The 20,342-nt window shown below is 37.6% G+C and overlaps 1 protein-coding gene across 1 annotated transcript in view; it reads left to right on the top strand.

The window, feature by feature from the left end:
• The window catches only part of LOC128661190 (ranBP-type and C3HC4-type zinc finger-containing protein 1), a gene marked incomplete in the record, with an annotated part of 490,387 nt that extends 476,573 nt beyond the window's left edge, over window positions 1-13,814 (top strand). The window contains 2 exon segments of the mRNA XM_053715433.1: window positions 5,518-5,661; window positions 12,529-13,814. Coding sequence (XP_053571408.1) covers window positions 5,518-5,661; window positions 12,529-12,609 — 225 coding nt within the window.
• Window positions 13,815-20,342: the final 6,528 nt, after the last annotated feature.

Genomic DNA, 20,342 nt, shown 5'->3' with positions numbered 1-20,342 from the left:
TATGTAATATTATATTGTAACTTAATATATATTATATGTGTTATGTAATATTATTTTATAAATTAATATATATTATGTGTTATTATGTAATAGTATATTGTTTAACTTAATATATATTATATGTGTTATGTAATATTATATTATAAGTTAATATATATTATGTGTTATTATGTAATTTTATATTATGCTGTATTTAAAGTGAATGTAAACTTAACCCTACTGGCTTACGGCATAGGATAGACTTTAAAAAACAATTATATTTCTATAAAATGACTGCTCACTGGCTGATAAACAGAACTTGCTACCTTATTGATGGATAGTGACGTAGCTCACAAGCATAACAAATATTTTTATATTTCTGTTTTTACACTTACAGCATTAATTTCAGGGCTTTAAAGTGAATGCAAAATTAACCCTACTGGCTCACAGCATTGAATAGACTTTTAAAAAATATATATTATGTGTTATTATGTAATATTATATTATAAATTAATATATATTATGTGTTATTATGTAATATTATATTATAAATGATATATTATGTGTTATTATGTAATATTATATTGTAACTTAATATATATTATATGTGTTATGTAATATTATATTATAAATTAATATATATTATGTGTTATGTAATATTATATTGTAACTTAATATATATTATATGTGTTATTATGTAATATTATATTATAAATTAATATATATATTATGTGTTATGTAATATTATATTGTAACTTAATATATATGTGTTATTATGTAATATTATATTATAAATTAATATATATTGTGTTATGTAATATTATATTGTAACTTAATATATATTATATGTGTTATGTAATATTATTTTATAAATTAATATATATTATGTGTTATTATGTAATAGTATATTGTTTAACTTAATATATATTATATGTGTTATGTAATATTATATTATAAGTTAATATATATTATGTGTTATTATGTAATTTTATATTATGCTGTATTTAAAGTGAATGTAAACTTAACCCTACTGGCTTACGGCATAGGATAGACTTTAAAAAACAATTATATTTCTATAAAATGACTGCTCACTGGCTGATAAACAGAACTTGCTACCTTATTGATGGATAGTGACGTAGCTCACAAGCATAACAAATATTTTTATATTTCTGTTTTTACACTTACAGCATTAATTTCAGGGCTTTAAAGTGAATGCAAAATTAACCCTACTGGCTCACAGCATTGAATAGACTTTTAAAAAATATATATTATGTGTTATTATGTAATATTATATTATAAATTAATATATATTATGTGTTATTATGTAATATTATATTGTAACTTAATATATATTATATGTGTTATTATGTAATATTATATTATAAATTAATATATATTATGTGTTATGTAATATTATATTGTAACTTAATATACATTATATGTGTTATTATGTAATATTATATTATAAATTAATATATATTACGTGTTATTATGTAATATTATATTATAAATTAATATATATTATGTGTTATTATGTAATATTATATTGTAACTTAATATATATTATATGTGTTATTATGTAATATTATATTATAAATTAATATATATTGTGTTATGTAATATATTGTAACTTAATATATATTATATGTGTTATTATGTAATATTATATTATAAATTAATATATATTATGTGTTATGTAATATCATATTATAAATTATATATTATGTGTTATTATGTAATATTATATTGTTTCTTAATATATATTATATGTGTTATTATGTAATATTATATTATAAATTAATATATATTATGTGTTATGTAATATTATATTGTAACTTAATATATATTATATGTGTTATTATGTAATATTATATTATAAATTAATATATATTATGTGTTATGTAATATTATATTGTAACTTAATATATATATATGTGTTATTATGTAATATTATATTATAAATTAATATATATTGTGTTATGTAATATTATATTGTAACTTAATATATATTATATGTGTTATGTAATATTATTTTATAAATTAATATATATTATGTGTTATTATGTAATAGTATATTGTTTAACTTAATATATATTATATGTGTTATGTAATATTATATTATAAGTTAATATATATTATGTGTTTTAGCATTTTAATTAAAACCTTTTATATATACCCCTTTGGAGTCCACTCCTGTGATTTCGAATTCTTGCTCTTGGGTTCAGTGGTTATTGGATGTTTATACCACCCGCCCTGTGTGTCTCACCAAGTATTCACTGAATACGAGCATTCCACTGTGCTCCTAAGGGAGGAAGGTGTGTACCCAGATCGTCTGTGGATTGGTGGAGCGGCCGTTAGGAGAAAGGTGTGGACGTGTTTCCGGACCTAATTGGCTGAAGTGTCCCACGTGACCGCCTGGAGTTTCTATCGAGTGCTGGTCTGCCGGGCGACGCACAGGTACCGGTCTGCTGTGTCTGGCGCAAATCAGTGCAGCTTCGTTTGTCAGTATAATCATCGTCGCTTGCTGCTATTGACCTTTGCATATATACGTTATCACCCTATTGGCGCCTCTTTTTCATTCCATTCAGGATTGGTTTTGGCAGATGTCGTTTTACCAGAGAGAGCAGCCTTTTGATCTTCGCCCATCGTTTGTTTTTCATCTGTTTGGCGCCTAGTGCACCTCTGGAGTTTGAGCAAACATTCTCCCTTTTCTATCTTTTACCTTTTTACAGCTCAATCTATAAGCGCCGCTCTTCCGCCCACCATACTGTGTAATTGATTGACAGATGACAAATCTTCAAACAACTAATCCTTGTTTCCCTCTGGGGTGTTCAGCCCCTTTGCACAAACGTCACGGCCCGGGAGGAGGAAACAAGGATTAGTTGTTTGAAGATTTGTCACCTGTCAATCAATTATACAATATGGCGGGCGGAGGAGCGGCGCTTATCGTTAGAGCTGTAAAAAGGTAAAAGTTGGAGAAAATAAATTAATATAAAAAAAATTATGAATTCAACTCTGCCTAATTTTTAAAAGTCTATCCAATGCTGTGAGCCAGTAGGGTTAATTTTACATTCACTTTAAAGCCCTGAAATTAATGCTGTAAGTGTAAAAACAGAAATATAAAAATATTTGTTATGCTTGTGAGCTACGTCACTATCCATCAATAAGGTAGCGAGTTCTGTTTATCAGCCAGTGAGCAGTCATTTTATAGAAATATAATATTTTTTTTTACCATGCACATAGACATACACTTCCTGATGGCTTCTATATCAAACAAATGGCAAACTACTCACATGTGTTGTACACAGTATCACATGTGCTGTACACGGTATTACATGTGCTGTACATGGTATCACATGTGCTGTATATGGTATCACATGTGCTGTATACGGTATCACATGTGCTGTGCATGGTATCACATGTGCTGTACACAGTATCACATGTGCTTTACATGGTATCACATGTGCTGTACACTGTATCACATGTGCTGTACACTGTATCACATGTGCTGTACACGGTATCACATGTGCTGTACACGGTATCACGTGCTGTACACTGTATTACATGTGCTGTACACTGTATCACATGTGCTGTACCTGGTATCACATGTGCTGTACACTGTATTACATGTGCTGTACACGGTATCACATGTGCTGTACACTGTATCACATGTGCTGTACACGGTATCACATGTGCTGTACACGGTATCACATGTGCTGTACACTGTATTACATGTGCTGTACACTGTATTACATGTGCTGTACACAGTATCACATGTTCTGTACACGGTATTACATGTGCTGTACACGATATCACATGTGCTGTACATGGTATCACATGTGCTGTACATGGTATCACATGTGCTGTACATGGTATCACATCTGCTGTACACTGTATCACGTGCTGTACACAGTATCACATGTGCTTTATACGGTATTACATGTGCTGTACACAGTATCACATGTGCTGTACACGGTATCACATGTGCTGTACACGGTATTACATGTGCTGTACACGGTATTACATGTGCTGTACACTGTATTACATGTGCTGTACACTGTATTATATGTGCTGTACACTGTATCACATGTGCTGTACACTGTATCACATGTGCTGTACACTGTATTACATGTGCTGTACACGGTATTATATGTGCTGTACACGGTATTACATGTGCTGTACACGGTGCTGTAAACGGTATTACATTTGCTGTACACGGTATCACATGGGGTGTACACTGTATCACGTGCTGTACAAGGTATTAAATGCTCTGAATACAGTATTAAATGCTCTGTACACGGTATTACATGTGCTGTACACGGTATTATATGTGCTGTACACAGTATTACATGTGCTGTACACGGTATTACATGTGCTGTACACGGTATTACATGTGCTGTACACTGTATTATATGTGCTGTACACGGTATTACATGTGCTGTACACGGTATTAGACGTGCTGTACACGGTATTACATGTGGTGTACACGGTATTAGAAGTGCTGTACACTGTATTAGACGTGCTGTACATGGTATTACATGTGGTGTACACGGTATTAGACGTGCTGTACACAGTATTACATGTGCTGTACACAGTATTACATGTGCGGTACACGGTATTAGACGTGCTGTACATGGTATTACATGTGGTGTACACGGTATTAGACGTGCTGTACACAGTATTACATGTGCTGTACACGGTATTACACGTGCTGTACACTGGACATTGCTGTACTATAAATGCAGGTGGCAAAAAATCTTCTGTTTTCAGCTAAGAAATCTGCAGAACAACTTCTTCAATAGTGGTCACATGATCGCTGGGAACAAGCGCTATTGTGAAATGGCACAAATTGAGGGCTACCTGTATATTGCAAAATGGTTTTAATGTTATTTAAAATGTGTTAACTGCATTTCAGATATGACATTGATGAGCTTTAATAACTTGTAGTAAAAGCAAAAACCACCATAAAAGTCTAAAAGATTAAAAAAATATTTCTGACTTTAGGCTTCTACAGATAGCCGTCACACAACATTTAAAGGGACATTCAAGTCAAAATTAAACTTTTATTATTCAGATATAACAAACAATTTTAATCAACTTTCCAATTAACCTCTCCTTTTCAATACATTTCATTTTGTACAGCTGGTATAACAAGTATTTGGGGACATATTAAGGGACAAAAAAAGTTTACATTGCAGTGTCCCTTTAATCAGAAAAAAGATAATCTGAGAGAGAAGAAAAACAATTTTCAGACTTTCCTGTATTATATGTAGTGATAGCTGGGTTGGTTTTAATTATTTAATACCAAGAGATATTAAGCAGTTTTTCTTATGTGCCACCTGATAAGAGGTTATGTGATTTTGGGGCATAGATGTTATTGTTACCAGTCTCTCTCAGCTGATACGATTGGATGGTATTGGTGGAGTCTCTCTCAGCTGATACGGTTGGATGGTATTGGTGGAGTCTCTCTCAGCTGATACAGTTTGATGACATTTGGGAGATGATAAAAAAAACTAAATAAGTCTTCTTCCTCATCAGACACTGGTGCAGACGGGCGAGGCAATGTACTGCCCTGTGTGTAAGATTATTGTCCAGAAGAAAGACGGCTGCGACTGGATCCGCTGTACCATGTGCCAAACAGAGATTTGCTGGGTGACAAAGGGTCCTCGGTGGGGGCCATTGGTAAGACCTTTGTCTGGTTTTCTCACTGTTGTATCATCTGTGTATAATACAATTAGCTTTTGGTTCTGTGATCATACACTTTAGCACGGCTTGGTCAATAGTTTGTATTCTGTTATTATTGTAATGTATTCTGTGGTCTGAAATGGTTGAGGAGATGTTAAGTCCAGTGAGTTGTCAGGACCTGTTCTCTATGGTCGACAAGCAGAAGACAAAGTCAGTTTGGGTCTAGCTGATGTCAGGTGCTATTTTCACATCCTGTGTCTCCGGTTACTCTCTGATATCTCTTATCAACTAATTCTAACTTATAATGTTTTTACTTTCTTTTCTACACTTACACTCTTCATCTTGAAGTCAGATAATAATTGTATAAGAATATTTACAGAGGATGTATCAATACCGTAATATTCTGTTTGTTGTCCTGTTGTATGTAGTAAGACTACACTTTAAGATATTATCTGTGTGCATATAATAGTAATTCTCTCCATTTTATGGTCTCTTTATAGAACATTTCTTTCATGTAATTGGCAAGAGTCCATGAGCTAGTGATGTATGGGATATACAATTCTACCAGGAGGGGCAAAGTTTCCCAAACCTCAAAATGCCTACAAATATACCCCTCACCACACCCATAATTTAGTTTTACAAACTTTGCCTCCTATGGAGGTGGTGAAGTAAGTTTGTGCTAAGATTTCCACATTGGTATGCGCTTCTCAGCTTTTTTGAAGCCCGTTTCCTCTCAGAGTACAGTGAATGTCAGAAGGATGTGAAGGGAGTATCACCTTGTCAGGGTTTATTTAATTCGGTATTTCCCTGCAAGTCAAAATGGATTTAGTTAGCATAAGGACCACAACTGCAGCCTAGAGGTGTTGTTTTAAGCGTATGTGGCAAACTGCTAACAGTAATGGGCGCAGCGAGGGTAGCAGAATAAGCCAATGCACTTAAGTTTTTATATTAGGTCCTAGAGTACAAATGGCTGAGATAGTTGAGCTTTCAGCCCAGCTCAGTATTTGTTCTCTACACCTGGGTTCAGTATGATATCAATTGCAATATGTATTACAAGTTGAAATACTGAGACAGTACTAAAATAGCTATAGTACAAATAGGCTCCAATTATGTACTAAGTCAGAGAGTACCAAAATATAAGTATCAGTCTGACAGTTACATAGTAGTGAGGAAATGAGGATGTAACTGTTATTCAGATTTCATAAAAGTAACAAAGTGAAAAGATCAAGATCTGGGTTTTTTAGACAAGTGTGGTTTGAGCAGCAACATCTACTTTCTATTGAGGCATCAGATAATATTGACTTACTTCGATTAGTAAGGGAACAGGTTCGGTAATTATTGCCGGGAGATTAGCTTCCAAGGAGCGTAGTAGGCGAGGGTTGCTTGCTCCGTTTGCAGAGCTGTGAGGAGTCTGTTCGGCGCGGCCGGGTACGTTGGCGTGTGACGTCACCGCTACCTCCGAGAGAGGAGGATGCTGCAGTAGGAGCGCAGCTGTGGTTTCGAGTTGTACCGTAAGTGCGGCTGTGAAGCATACAGCTTGTGTAGCAATTTCCAAGCAGTGAATGCTTGTGGCAGAGTTATTTTATGTAAATATCAATGGGAGGTGTCAGAGCCAAAAGTGAAAAGGCAGGTACTTGAAAAGGATAGATGAGAGAAGTAGGCAGGCACAATAAATATGACACACCTATTGAATGCAATGGTTTTCCTCACGGGGATCTATTTCATAGGTTCTCTGTTAATGATCGTAGAGATTCATCTCCTACCTCTCTTTTCAGATCGACGATATACTCTTATATTCCATTACCTCTACTGATAACTGTTTCAGTACTGGTTTGGCTATCTGCTATATGTGGATGGGTGTCTTCAGGTAAGTATTAGTATGTTTTTATTACTTAAGACACTCTCAGCTATGGTTTGGCACTTTATGTATTTATATAAAGTTTTTTAAATATATGTATTGTACTTATATTTGCCATGATTCAGGTTTCAGTATATTTCCTTTTGCAGACTGTCAGTTTCATATCTGGGAAATGCATTTTTTAGAAATGTATTTCTTACCTGGGGTGTAGTCTTTTTTTCAATTGACTGTCGTTTTTCTAAATCGCGGGCAGAATAAGGCTCGCGAGGGCGCAAAATGCTAAAGTTTATTGCGTCATTCTTGGCGCAAGATTTTTTGGCACAAAGTTACGTTCGTTGGCGCAAATTCATCATTTCTGGCGTCTTAGTTGACGCCGGGTCCTTTCACAAGGTTGCGTCATCTATGACGCGAGTGTGTCGTTTCCGGACTTTTTGGCGGCAAAAAAATATTTTTCTGTTTGTCTGCCATTCCGCCTTCTAATAAACGTAAAAGGTCTTTTAAAACTTCTCATAAGGTTGATGAAATTTCAAATGACCAGCAACATACTGAATTATCCTTCTCTGATGAGGATCTATCTGATTCAGAAGATCCTGCCTCAGATATTGACACTGATAAATCCTCTTATTTATTTTTAATTGGAGTATATTTGTTCTTTATAAAAGAAGTGTTGATTACATTGGATATGGAGGAAACTAGTCCTCTTGACATTAAAACTAGTAAACGTTTAAATTCTGTTTATAAACCTCCTGTGGTTATTCCAGAGGTTTTTCCCATTCCTAATGCTATTTCTGATATGATTCCTAAGAAATGGAATACGCCTGGTACTTCTTTTATTCCTTCTTCAAGGTTTAAAAAATTGTATCCTTTGCCAGAAGTTAGATTGGAGTTTTGGGAAAAGATCCCCAAAGTTGATGGGGCTATCTCTACTCTTGCTAACTACTACTATTCCTATGGAAGATAGTACTCTCTTAAAGATCCTTTAGATAGGAAACTTGAATCTTATCTAAGGAAAGTTTATTTATATTCAGGTCATCTTCTTCGGCCTGCAATTTCTTTGGCTGATGTTGCAGCTGCTTCAACTTTTTGGTTGGATACTTTAGCGCAAGTATCGGACCATGATTTGTCTAGCATTGTTAAGTTGATTCAACATGCTAATAATTTTATTTGTGATGCCATTTTTTATATCATAGTTAAATCTATGTCTTTAGCTATTTTAGCTAGAAGAGCTTTGTAGCTCAAATTTTGGAATGCTGATATGACTTCTAAATCCAGATTGCTATCTCTTTCTTTCCAAGGTAATAAATCATTTGGTTCTTAGTTGGATTCAATAATTTCAACTGTTACTGGGGGGAAGGGAGTTTTTTTTTGCCTCAGGATAAAAAACCTAAGGGTAAATCTAAAGCTTTTAATCGTTTTCGTTCCTTTCGTCAAAATAAGGAACAGAAACCTAATCCTTCCCCCAAGAAACCTTCTTCAAATTGGAATAAATCCAAGCCATTTAAGAGATCATAACCAGCCCCCAAGTCCGCATGAAGGTGCGGCCCTCATTCCAGCTCAGCTGGTAGGGGGCAGATTAAAATTTTTCAAAGATGTTTGGATCAATTCGGTCCAAAATCATTGGATTCAGAGTATTTTCTCTCAGGGGTACAGAATAGGATTCAGAGTAAGACCGCCTGTGAGAAGATTTTTTCTCTCATGCATTCCGGTAAACCCAGTAAAGGCTCAGGCTTTTCTGAAGTGAGTTTCAGACCTGGAGTTATCAGGGGTAATCATGCCAGCTCCGTTTCAGGAACAAGGTCTGGGGTTTTATTCAAATCTATTCATTGTTCCAAAGAAAGAGAATTCATTCAGACCAGTTTTGGATCTAAAGATTTTGAATCGATATGTAAGAGTACCAACTTTCAAAATGGTGACTATAAGGACTATTCTGCCTTTTGTTCAGCAAGGGCATTATATGTCCACAATAGACTTACAGGATGCATATCTTCATATTCCGATTCATCCAGATCATTATCAGTTCCTGAGATTCTCTTTTCTAGACAAGCATTACCAATTGGTTGCTCTTCCTTTTGGCCTAGCGACAGCTCCAATAATCTTTTCAAAGGTTCTAGGTGCCCTACTCTCTGTAATCAGAGAGCGGGGTATTGCGGTGTTTCCTTATTTGGACGATATCTTGGTACTCGCTCAGTCTTTACGTTCTGCAGAATCTCACACGAATCAACTAGTGTTGTTTCTTCGAAGACATGGTTGGAGGATCAATTTACCAAAAAGTTCTTTGATTCTTCAGACAAGGGTAACCTTTTTAGGTTTCCAGATAGATTCAGTGTCCATGACTTTGTCTCTAACAGACAAGAGACGTTTGAAATTGGTTGCAGCCTGTCGGAACCTTCAGTCATTCCCTTCAGTAGCTATGTGCATTGAAGTTTTAGGTCATGACTGCAGCATTGGATGTGATCCTCTTTGCTTGTTTTCATATGAGACCTCTTCAGCTTTGTATGCTGAACCAATGGTGCAGGGATTATACAAGGATATCACAATTAATATCCTTAAATCCCAATGTTCGACTTTCTCTGACTTGGTGGTTAGATCACCATTGTATAATTTTAGGGGCCTCTTTCCTCTGTCCAACCTGGACTTTGATCACAACAGATGCGAGTCTTTCGGGTTGGGGAGCTGTTTGGGGATCTCTGACAGCACAAGGAGCTTGGAAATCTCAAGAGGTGAGATTACCAATCAATATTTTGGAACTCCGTGCGATTCTCAGGGCTCTTAAATTTTGGCCTCTGTTGAAGAGAGAACCGTTCATTTGTTTTCAGACAGACAATGTCAAAACTGTGGCATATGTCAATCATCAGGGTGGGACTCACAGTCCTCAGACTATGAAAGAAGTATCACGGATACTTGTTTGGGCGGAATCCAGCTCCTATCTAATTTCTGCGGTTCATATCCCAGGTATAGACAATTGGGAAGCGGATTACCTAAGTCGTCAGACTTTACATCCGGGAGAATGGTCTCTCCACCCATATGTGTTTTCTCAAATTGTTCAGATTTGGGGGCTTCCAGAAATAGATCTGATGGCATCTCATCTAAACAAAAAACTTCCCAGGTTCCTGTCCAGGTCCAGGGATCCTCAGGCGGAAGCAGTAGATGCATTGACACTTCCTTGGTGTTCTTGGTGTTATCAACCTTCTTATATTTTCCCGCCTCTAGTTCTTCTTCCAAGAGTGATCTCCAAGATCATCATGGAGCAATCGTTTGTGCTGCTCCAGCATGGCCTCACAGGTTTTGGTATGCGGATCTTGTCCGAATGTCCAGTTGCCATTGCCAATCTTGGCCACTTCCACTAAGACCAGACCTTCTATCTCAAGGTCCGTTTTTCCATCAGGATCTCAAATCATTAAATTTGAAGGTATGGCAATTGAACGCTTAGTGCTTAGTCATAGAGGTTTCTCTGACTCAGTGATTAATACTATGTCACAGGCTCATAAATCTGTTTCTAGAAAGATTTATTATCGAGTTTGGAAGACTTACATTTCATGGTGTTCTTCGCATAAATTCTCTTGGCATTCTTTTAGAATTCCTAGAATTTTACAGTTTCTTCAGGATGGTTTGGATAAAAGTTTGTCTGCAAGTTCCTTGAAAGGACAAATCTCTGCTCTTTCCGTTTTATTTCACAGAAAGATTGCTAAACTTCCTGATATTCATTGTTTTGTGCAGGCTTTGGTTCGTATCAAGCCTGTCATTAAATCAATCTCTCCTCCCTGGAGTCTTAATTTAGTTTTTGAAGGCTTTACAGGCTCCTCCGTTTGAACCTATGCATTCTTTGGACATTAAACTACTTTCTTGGAAAGTGTTGTTTCTTTTGGCCATCTCTTCTGCTAGAAGAGTTTCTGAATTATCTGCTCTCTCTTGTGAATCTCCTTTTCTGATTTTTCATCAGGATAAAGCGGTTTTGCGGACTTCTTTTAAATTCTTACCTAAGGTTGTGAATTCTAACAACATTAATAGAGAAATTGTGGTTCCTTCATTATGTCCTAATCCTAAGAATTCTTTGGAGAGATCCTGACATTCTTTGGATGTGGTAAGAGCTTTGAAATATTATGTTGAAGCTACTAAAGATTTCAGGAAGACTTCTAGTCTATTTGTTATCTTTTCTGGTTCTAGGAAAGGTCAGAAGGCTTCTGTTGTTGCCTTGGCTTTGTGGTTAAAGCTTTTGATTCATCAAGCTTATTTGGAGTCGGGTCAAGCCCTGTCTCAGAGAATTCTACTAGATTAGTCTCTACTTCGTGGGTTTTTAAAAATGAAGCTTCTTCTTTGCATACATTTACTAAATTCTACCGTTTTGATGTGTTTGCTTCTTCAGAAGCAGTTTTTGGTAGAAAAGTTCTTCAGGCAGCTGTTTCCGTTTGATTCTTCTGCTTTTGATTTAAGTTTTTTCTTTCATTTATGAGAATAAACTTATTTTTTGGGTTGTGGATTAATTTTTTCAGCGGAAAATGGCTGTTTTTATTTTTATCCCTCCCTCTCTAGTGACTCTTGCGTGGAGTTCCACATCTTTGGAATTGCTATCTCATACGTCACTAGCTCATGGACTCTTGCCAATTACATGAAAGAAAACATAATTTATGTAAGAACTTACCTGATAAATTCATTTCTTTCATATTGGCAAGAGTCCACGAGGCCCACCCTTTTTATGGTGGTTATGATTTTTTTGTATAAAGCACAATTATTTCCAAATTCCTTTGTTGATGCTTTTTACTCCTTTCTTTATCACCCCACTACTTAGCTATTCGTTAAACTGAATTGTGGGTGTGGTGAGGGGTGTATTTGTAGGCATTTGGAGGTTTGGGAAACTTTGCCCCTCCTGGTAGGATTGTATATCCCATACGTCACTAGCTCATGGACTCAAATTGCCAATATTAAAGAAATTAATTTATCAGGTAAGTTCTTACATAAATTATGTTTTTGTCCTGTACCATCTTCTTGCTTGTGTATTTTGTCACTAGGGTCCTGGTGACACTACTGGAGGGTGTCAGTGTAACGTGAACGGAAAGAGGTGCGACCCCAGGTGTCAGAATTGTCACTAAGCACAACAGTGGTGACTCCGCGTTTAGCTGAAGCAAAACATCCGAGACTGAGAAACTGGAAAGTTACATCTCATAAGTAACTGACAGCTGATCCTTCTCACCTTGTTCGTGTGACATGATGGGAACTTGTACCTCTGGGTTTTATTCTGAATCTCCAGCTTTGCGTGCACTGTCCATTTTTTCTGTGTATAAAGTCAAATTAGCTTTATTCAGGGACTTAGAGCATTTCAATGCTACTGCTTCACACAGGGTATTTAGCAATACCAAAAATAGTTGCCCAGTCATGGCCTATTGCCACAGCTGACATTAAGGTGACTTACTGCTTATGCCTCGTTATATTACATTTGTATCATGTTACTGACTTGGTTTTGTTTTTTCTTTTTGCCATTAGAACGACCTACTTGCACTAACATAAAGAACTTTTACTGAGATGCCTGACAGCGCAACTGTAATGGTTTATGGCGTCTTGTTCTGCGTATGTGCAGAAAATAACAGTAGCTTTAGTTATAGGTTGTTAATATGTCACATGACCTTGGCTACCTGAGACCTGCAGCATGCCTTTCTGGAAACCAAGGGGTTAAATGTAATTAATGTTGCATCTCTAATAGCCATATATTTTCAAGGCAGCCCCTTTTTAGTAACAGAAAGGGCTTTCAATGCAAAAAAACAAGGAATAGAAAATGATAACCCCTCCAGCCGTGATATGGATCAATATGGCAACTTTTGTCATGGTCTAGAAAGTAAAGTTAGATTTGAAACAAAACATTTGCTAATTATCTAAGTTTGGGGTTTAAAAACATCTTTACTGTGTGAAGGAAATGCATAATCTGCAACTTGGAAACTTGTCTGAAACCATAAAACCAGCTAGTGCTCCACTCAATAATGTAAATATCAATACAAGACGTGATTGAACTGGTCTTCTATTCAGTACATGAAACAATAAGGAAAGGTATCCTGTTTAATCATCATTTTATTTATGTGATTTATTTAACTGATAATTACACAATAGTATTTAAATATCCTGAGAATGTGCAGTCTTTCACCAAAATAGAAAAATAATACTAAATCTGTGGCTGGTTTCTCAAAGAGGATGGCATTTTAGAAAATATTCAGAAAAAAGGCCAAGTTAATTTGGGCTTCAAGTAATGGTAAATTTCAGACTTTAAGAAGGTGGCAACAATAAATCTATTAGTTTGCAATCAAAACTGCATAATTATTATTTTTTAGGAAAGTATTTGATAATCAAAGATTTGAAATCTCACTCAGTATCGTCCTTCACCCCCTTCATTACCTTTTTCAGCTGGGCTGACGTTAGAGAGCAGTCCCACCACTCTACGTAGACTTTCTATGCAAAGGACAAGGACAAAGGGCTGGAATTCGAGTGCCGTATGGCACACACAATGATTGGATGTTTTTTGAAATTGTCATAAAAAAAGTTCATCCCAGTGGGCCGGCATAAGATCGTAATAGAAGTATTACTATCGACATGGATTTAACCCTATCACAGATAAATAAAAAAAAGATACATATATACTTCTTTAATGGAAAAGATTACATATATGGAATTTGATTATCTAACATAAAGGAACTAAAAGCACAATTTGTTAATGCTGCACTACATATATCAGTCAGCTTAAAGGTAATGAATTTTGGTAAAATTTTGTATTTTGGAGTTTTTAGTGGATCAGCTTAGTAAAGATATCTAAAATCTAATAACTATTAATGCACATTAAAGTCATTTTCTGTATATGCAAAATATATATCAGCAGCTAAGCCCAACATTACAAAGTGAATGTAGTAAAGCTATTTAAACTGTCATTTTGATGTGGCCAGTGGGAGACATAAAAAATAAGCTCCTCCACTGATTAAACAGTTCTGTGTAGCATATGTCAGGGTCACTGTTCTGGATCCTGCAGTATGCACTTTACCCTATCTGGGGAAGAGGAAAAAACACCAAAAAACTTAAGTACACTGCACATTTTCTTTACTACACAATTTGGCATTTAATGGAGGATTATATTTTGAGTTAAAGGTGTAAAATATGAGAAGTGAACCATGTTGTACTATTAATAGCTGCCGTTCCTGTGAATTAAGCAATACTAATAGATGTCAAAAACAGAGAATCAAAGTTTAGCTTTCTAAAGCCTTGATTTACTCTAAGATTTATTGTGATGATGGTAGCAATATAGTAAAGCTCTCAAATAGATTCTTTTTTTTATCTCACCAGAAATGTTCCCTCTAAACACCCTTTTCTAACCTAGTGCCCACCTCTAGTGCATAGAGCTGTCAGCTGCAATTTGTATTTATTATTATTATATGTGTTATAGCCTCTGCGGTTCCCGCACTAAATACTGAGCTTGGGTACTCAGGGAGTAGTGCTGTACTGCATACTGTAGATAACAAGCATAAACAGGTGCGCCACATATACAAACAATAACTTCAGAGTGATGAATAGAAATAACAGTAGATGCACTCACATATAGTAGAGCGCCAAAAGAATTGGTTGCAAATCAGACAGGCTGGATTCTCAGTCATCCAGCCGACCAGTCTCCCGCAATGCTCCAACAGTTCAATCAGCAGTCTTCTGATGGATCCACTGTAGTGCTCCAGCTTTGGTCAAATTACTCTCAAATTTCAACTCAATTAGATCTTTATTGTAAGCTCCATAACCAGAATCTTGTTGCAGTGGGAGAGGGTTTTTGTGCCCTCATATGTGTTAATAAAACAAAACCGGCTTAAAGGCACATTTAAACACCTCTTGCTTTCGATTAAAATTGTCTTTTAAAATACTGTAGGTTTTAAGGATTTAAACAAATTAAAGTGATGGTAAACCCAAGCGTATAACAAACGCTAGGATTTACCATCACTAAAAATAAACATTTGTTTCTCTCACCATTTTGTAAAAAAACGGTGTAAAACTCACCCTGACAGCAAAGTAGATCACTAACACAGCACCTCCGGCCGCCCACGGCACAACGCTTTCTTCAATGAGGTGACGTTGTGTTAGTGATCTACTTTGCTGCCAGATAGGGTGAGTTTCACACCATTTTTTTACATAACGATGATAGAAACAGTTTCTTTTCTTTTTTATGACACAATACTATTTGCATGCGTTCCTAGGACCGGACTTGCGTCAGCCGGTTCTGGGCATCTTGCCAGATCTTCCGTTGCACTGGGGGAACTTCCTGGTCGTATTGGAGTAAGGTAGGCACCTCAGCAGGGCTGCTGAGGTGTGGAGGTGACTGGGGTATTAGTTCCATTTGTTTTTTACTTATTTGCAGTGCGTACTAAAGAAGTTGCGCTTTTGAAATTTAAAGGCACAGTATCGTGTTTTTTTTATTATTAACATTTTTATTGCATTCAAAGTTTTTGTACTAGAATCTTCTAAGTGTGAACAAGTATGATCAAGGGACTTTACAAAATGTTCCTTGCTCTTTGTGTGCCAATGCTTTTGTAGAACCACCATTACCTTTCTGTCCTACTTGCATTGAGAGGACTATAAGTTTTAAGGATAAGATTTTTTTCTGAGACAACTTGAGACTGAGACAACTACCACTGGAGTTACTTTAAAGGACATCGCTTCTCTCATGTCTTCTACCATTTCTGATGCTCTATCTGCTTTTCCCATGTTGCAGGGTAAACGTAAGAGACAGACAAGTCATTCAGTAAGAGAGGTTTCTGATGCAATTGTTGCGGTTTCGGAGTCTTCCTCTCAGATGCCTGAGGAGGAAGAAGCTGTGGTAGCATCTGATGGAGAGATTTCAGATTCTGAAGGAGTACCTCCTCTCACTGATACTGAGGTGGTATCTTTTAGATTTAAGCTGGAACACCTCCGTCTATTGCTTAAGGAGGTTTTAGCTACTTTAGATGACAGCGACTCCACAGTTGTGGTTGTCCCTAAGAAATCTAGTAAGTTGAACAGGTATTTCGAGGTTCCCTCTTCGTCTGATGTTTTTCTGGTTCCTGACTGAACTTCTGAGATTATTGCTAAGGAGTGGTAGAAACCGGGTATTCCTTTTTCCCCATCTCCTATTTTTAAGAAGATGTTTCCCATAGCCGACTCTATCAAGCAAGCTTGGCAAACAGTACCTAAGGTGGAAGGGACTATTTCCACTTTAGCCAAGAGAACTACTATCCCCATAGAGGATAGTTGTGCTTTCAAAGATCCTATGGACAAAAAATTAGAGGGCCTACTCAAAAAGATGTACGTACACCAGGGTCTACAATGGCAACCTGCCGTGTGCATTGCTACCGTCACCAGTGTGGCTGCATATTGGTTTGACGCCCTGTCTGATGCTATCAGAACGGAGACATCCTTAGATGAGATTCAAGATAGGATACAGGCTCGCAAGTTAGCTCATTCTTTTATCACAGATGCTTCCCTTCAAATTATCAAACTGGGAGCTAAGATATCAGGTTTTTCTATTTTGGCCCGCAGAGCCTTATGGCTGAAGCCTTGGTCTGCGGACGTCTCTTCTAAGTGTAAACTTTTGGCTATTCCATATAAGGGAAAGACCTTATTTGGTCCTGGTCTATCAGAAATTATTTCTGACATCACGGGAGGTAAAGGTCATTTTCTCCCTCAGGATAAGAGACACAAGACGAAGGGCCGACAGAGTTCCTTTCGTAATTTCAGGGGAAGTTCCTTATCTTCCATTTTCAAACAGGATCAACCCAAGCCTGCATGGAGATCCAACCAACCTTGGAATAAGGGAAACAGGCTAAGAAGCCTGCCATTGAATCCAAGTCAGCATGAAGGTCATGCCCCCCGATCCGGGACCAGATCTGGTAGGGGGCAGACTTTCCTTCTTCGTTCAAGCCTGGATTCGAGATGTTCAGGATCCCTGGGCATTATAAATTGTGTCCCAGGGATATAAGTTGGATTTCAAAAGTTTTCCTCCCAGGGGAAGGTTCCTACTTCCAAGATTGTCTGCAGACCAGACAAAAAGAGAGGCTTTCTTACATTGTGTACGAGACCTCTCTGATCTGGGTGTGATTGCTCCCGTTCCCTTACGGGAACAGGGTCTGGGATTTTATTCCAACCTATTTGTAGTTCCAAAAAAGGAGGGAACCTTCCGGCCCATTTTAGACCTCAAGAGTCTAAACAAGTTCCTCATGGTACCGTCCTTTAAGATGGAAACTATACGTTCCATTCTTCCTTTGATCCAGGAGGGTCAATTTATGACAACAGTGGACTTAAAGGACGCGTACTTGCATGTTCCCATTCACAAGAACCATCACAAGTTCCTAAGGTTTGCATTTATGCACAAACATTTTCAGTTTGTGGCTCTTCCTTTTAGTCTTGCCACTGCTCCCAGAGTGTTCACAAAGGTTCTGGGATCTCTACGAGCATGGTATTGTCTTTCCTTCGTTCTCACAGGTGGAAGGTAAATTTACAAAAGAGCTCTCTTATCCCAAGTACAAGGGTAACTTTCTTGGGAACCGTAATAGATTCTCTGTCAATGAAGATCTTTCTGACAGAGATCAGGAAATCAAAGATAATAGACACTTGCCGAGTCCTTCAGTCCACTCCTCGGCCATCAGTGGCTCAGTGCATGGAGGTAGTCGGGCTGATGGTGGCAGCAATGGACATCATTCCATTTGCTCGGTTCCATCTCAGACCTCTGCAGTTAAACATGCTCAGGCAATGGAACGGAGATTATACCAATTTATCTCCTCAAATACTAATGGAGCAGGAGACAAGGGATTCTCTTCAATGGTGGTTGTCTCTGGATCATCTCTCCCAGGGAACCTGCTTTCACAGTCCATCTTGGGCGATTGTGACAACAGACGCCAGCCTTCTGGGGTGGGGAGCAGTCTGGGGCGCTCTAAAGGCTCAGGGAGTTTGGACTCGGTCAGAGTCTGCTCTTCCTATAAACATTCTGGAGCTGAGAGCGATCTACAATGCTCTTCTGACCTGGCCGCCGTTAGCTTCGGTACAGTTTATCAGGTTCCAGACGGACAACATAACGTCAGTAGCTTACATCAATCATCAGGGAGGAACGAGGAGTTCCTTAGTGATGAGAGAGGTGTCCAAGATAATCCAGTGGGCGGAGACTCACTCTTGTTGTCTGTCGGCGATCCACATCCCAGGGGTGAACAACTGGGAGGCGGACTTCCTGAGCAGACAGACCTTTCATCCGTGGGAGTGGGAACTCCATCCGGAAGTATTTGCCAGTCTGATCTGCAAGTGGGGTCAGCCTTAATTAGATCTCATGGCATCGCGTCAGAATGTCAAGGTCCAGGGATCCCCTGGTGGAAATAATAGATGCCTTGGCGGTTCCTTGGACCTTCAGTCTAGCATACCTGTTCCCTCCGTTTGCGCTTCTTCTTTGGGTGATTGCTCGAATGAAGAAGGAGAAGGCATTGGTGATACTCATTGCACCGGCCTGGCCTCGCAGGATTTGGTATGCAGATTTGGTGGACATGTCATCTCAACCACCTTGGAGTCTTCTGCTGAGGAAGGACCTTCTAATTCAAGGACCCTTCCTTCATCCAAATCTAGTTTCTCTGAAGCTGACTGCTTGGAGATTGAACGCTTGATTCTGTTTAAACAGGGGTTTTCTGAATCGGTCATTGATATCTAGGCTCGTAAGCCTATGACCAGAAGAATTTATTATAAGATATGGCATAAATATCTATATTGGTGTGAAGCCAAAGGTTACTCATGGAGTAGAGTTAGGATTCGTAGGATTTTGTCTTTTCTCCTAGAAGGATTGGAAAAAGGATTATCGACAAGTTCTTTGAAGGGTCAAATCTCTGCTTTATCTATTTTGTTGCATCAACGTCTGGCAGCTGTTCCAGACGTTCAAGTCTTTTTGTCAGGCCTTGGTTAGAATTAGGCCTGTGTTCAAACCGGTTACTCCTCCTTGGAGTCTGAATTTAGTTCTTAATGTTCTCCAACGGCCTCCGTTTGAGCCTATGCATTCTTTAAATGTTAAGTTGTTATCTTGGAAAGTTTTATTTCTTGTTGCTATTTCCTCTGCTTGTAGAGTCTCGGAACTCTCGGCATTGCAGTGTGAATCTCCTTATCTTATCTTCCATTTGGATAAGGTCGTTTTGCATACTAAGTTGGGATTTCTTCCTAAGGTTGTTTCTGACAGGAACATTAACCAGGAGATTGTTGTTCCTTCTTTGTGTCCTAATCCTTCTTCTCAGAAGAAACGGCTTTTGCACAATTTGGACGTGGTTCGTGCTTTAAAGTATTACCTACAGGCGACTAAAGATTTTCGTCAGTCTTCCTCTTTGTTTGTGGTTTTCTCAGGGAAACGCAAGGGTCAGAAAGCTACAGCTACTTCCCTTTCTTTTTGGCTAAAGAGTATCATCCGCTTTGCATATGAGACTGCTGGACAGCAATCTCCAAAGAGAGTTATGGCTCATCCCACGAGAGCTGTTGCTTCCTTTTGGGCATTCAAAAATGAAGCTTCTGTGGAACAGATTTGCAAGGCTGCTACTTGGTCCTCTCTTCACACTTTTTCAAAGTTTTACAAGTTTGATACTTTTGCCTCAGCTGAGGCCACCTTTGGGAGAAAGGTTCTTCAAGCAGTGGTGCCTTCCATTTAGGTTCCCTGTCTTGTCCCTCCCGTATCATCTGTGTACTCTAGCTTTGGTATTGGATCCCATTAGTAATTGAAATGATTCGGGGACTCATCGTGTCATAAAAATGAAAACAAAATTTATGCTTACCTGATAAATTTATTTCTTTTTTGACACGATGAGTCCACGGCCCGCCC

This window comes from Bombina bombina, chromosome 5 (assembly GCF_027579735.1).
Source record: "Bombina bombina isolate aBomBom1 chromosome 5, aBomBom1.pri, whole genome shotgun sequence".
Lineage (NCBI taxonomy): Eukaryota > Metazoa > Chordata > Amphibia > Anura > Bombinatoridae > Bombina > Bombina bombina.
The sequence above is the reverse complement of the archived record's forward strand: the minus strand, read 5'-3'. Positions and strand labels throughout refer to the sequence as shown.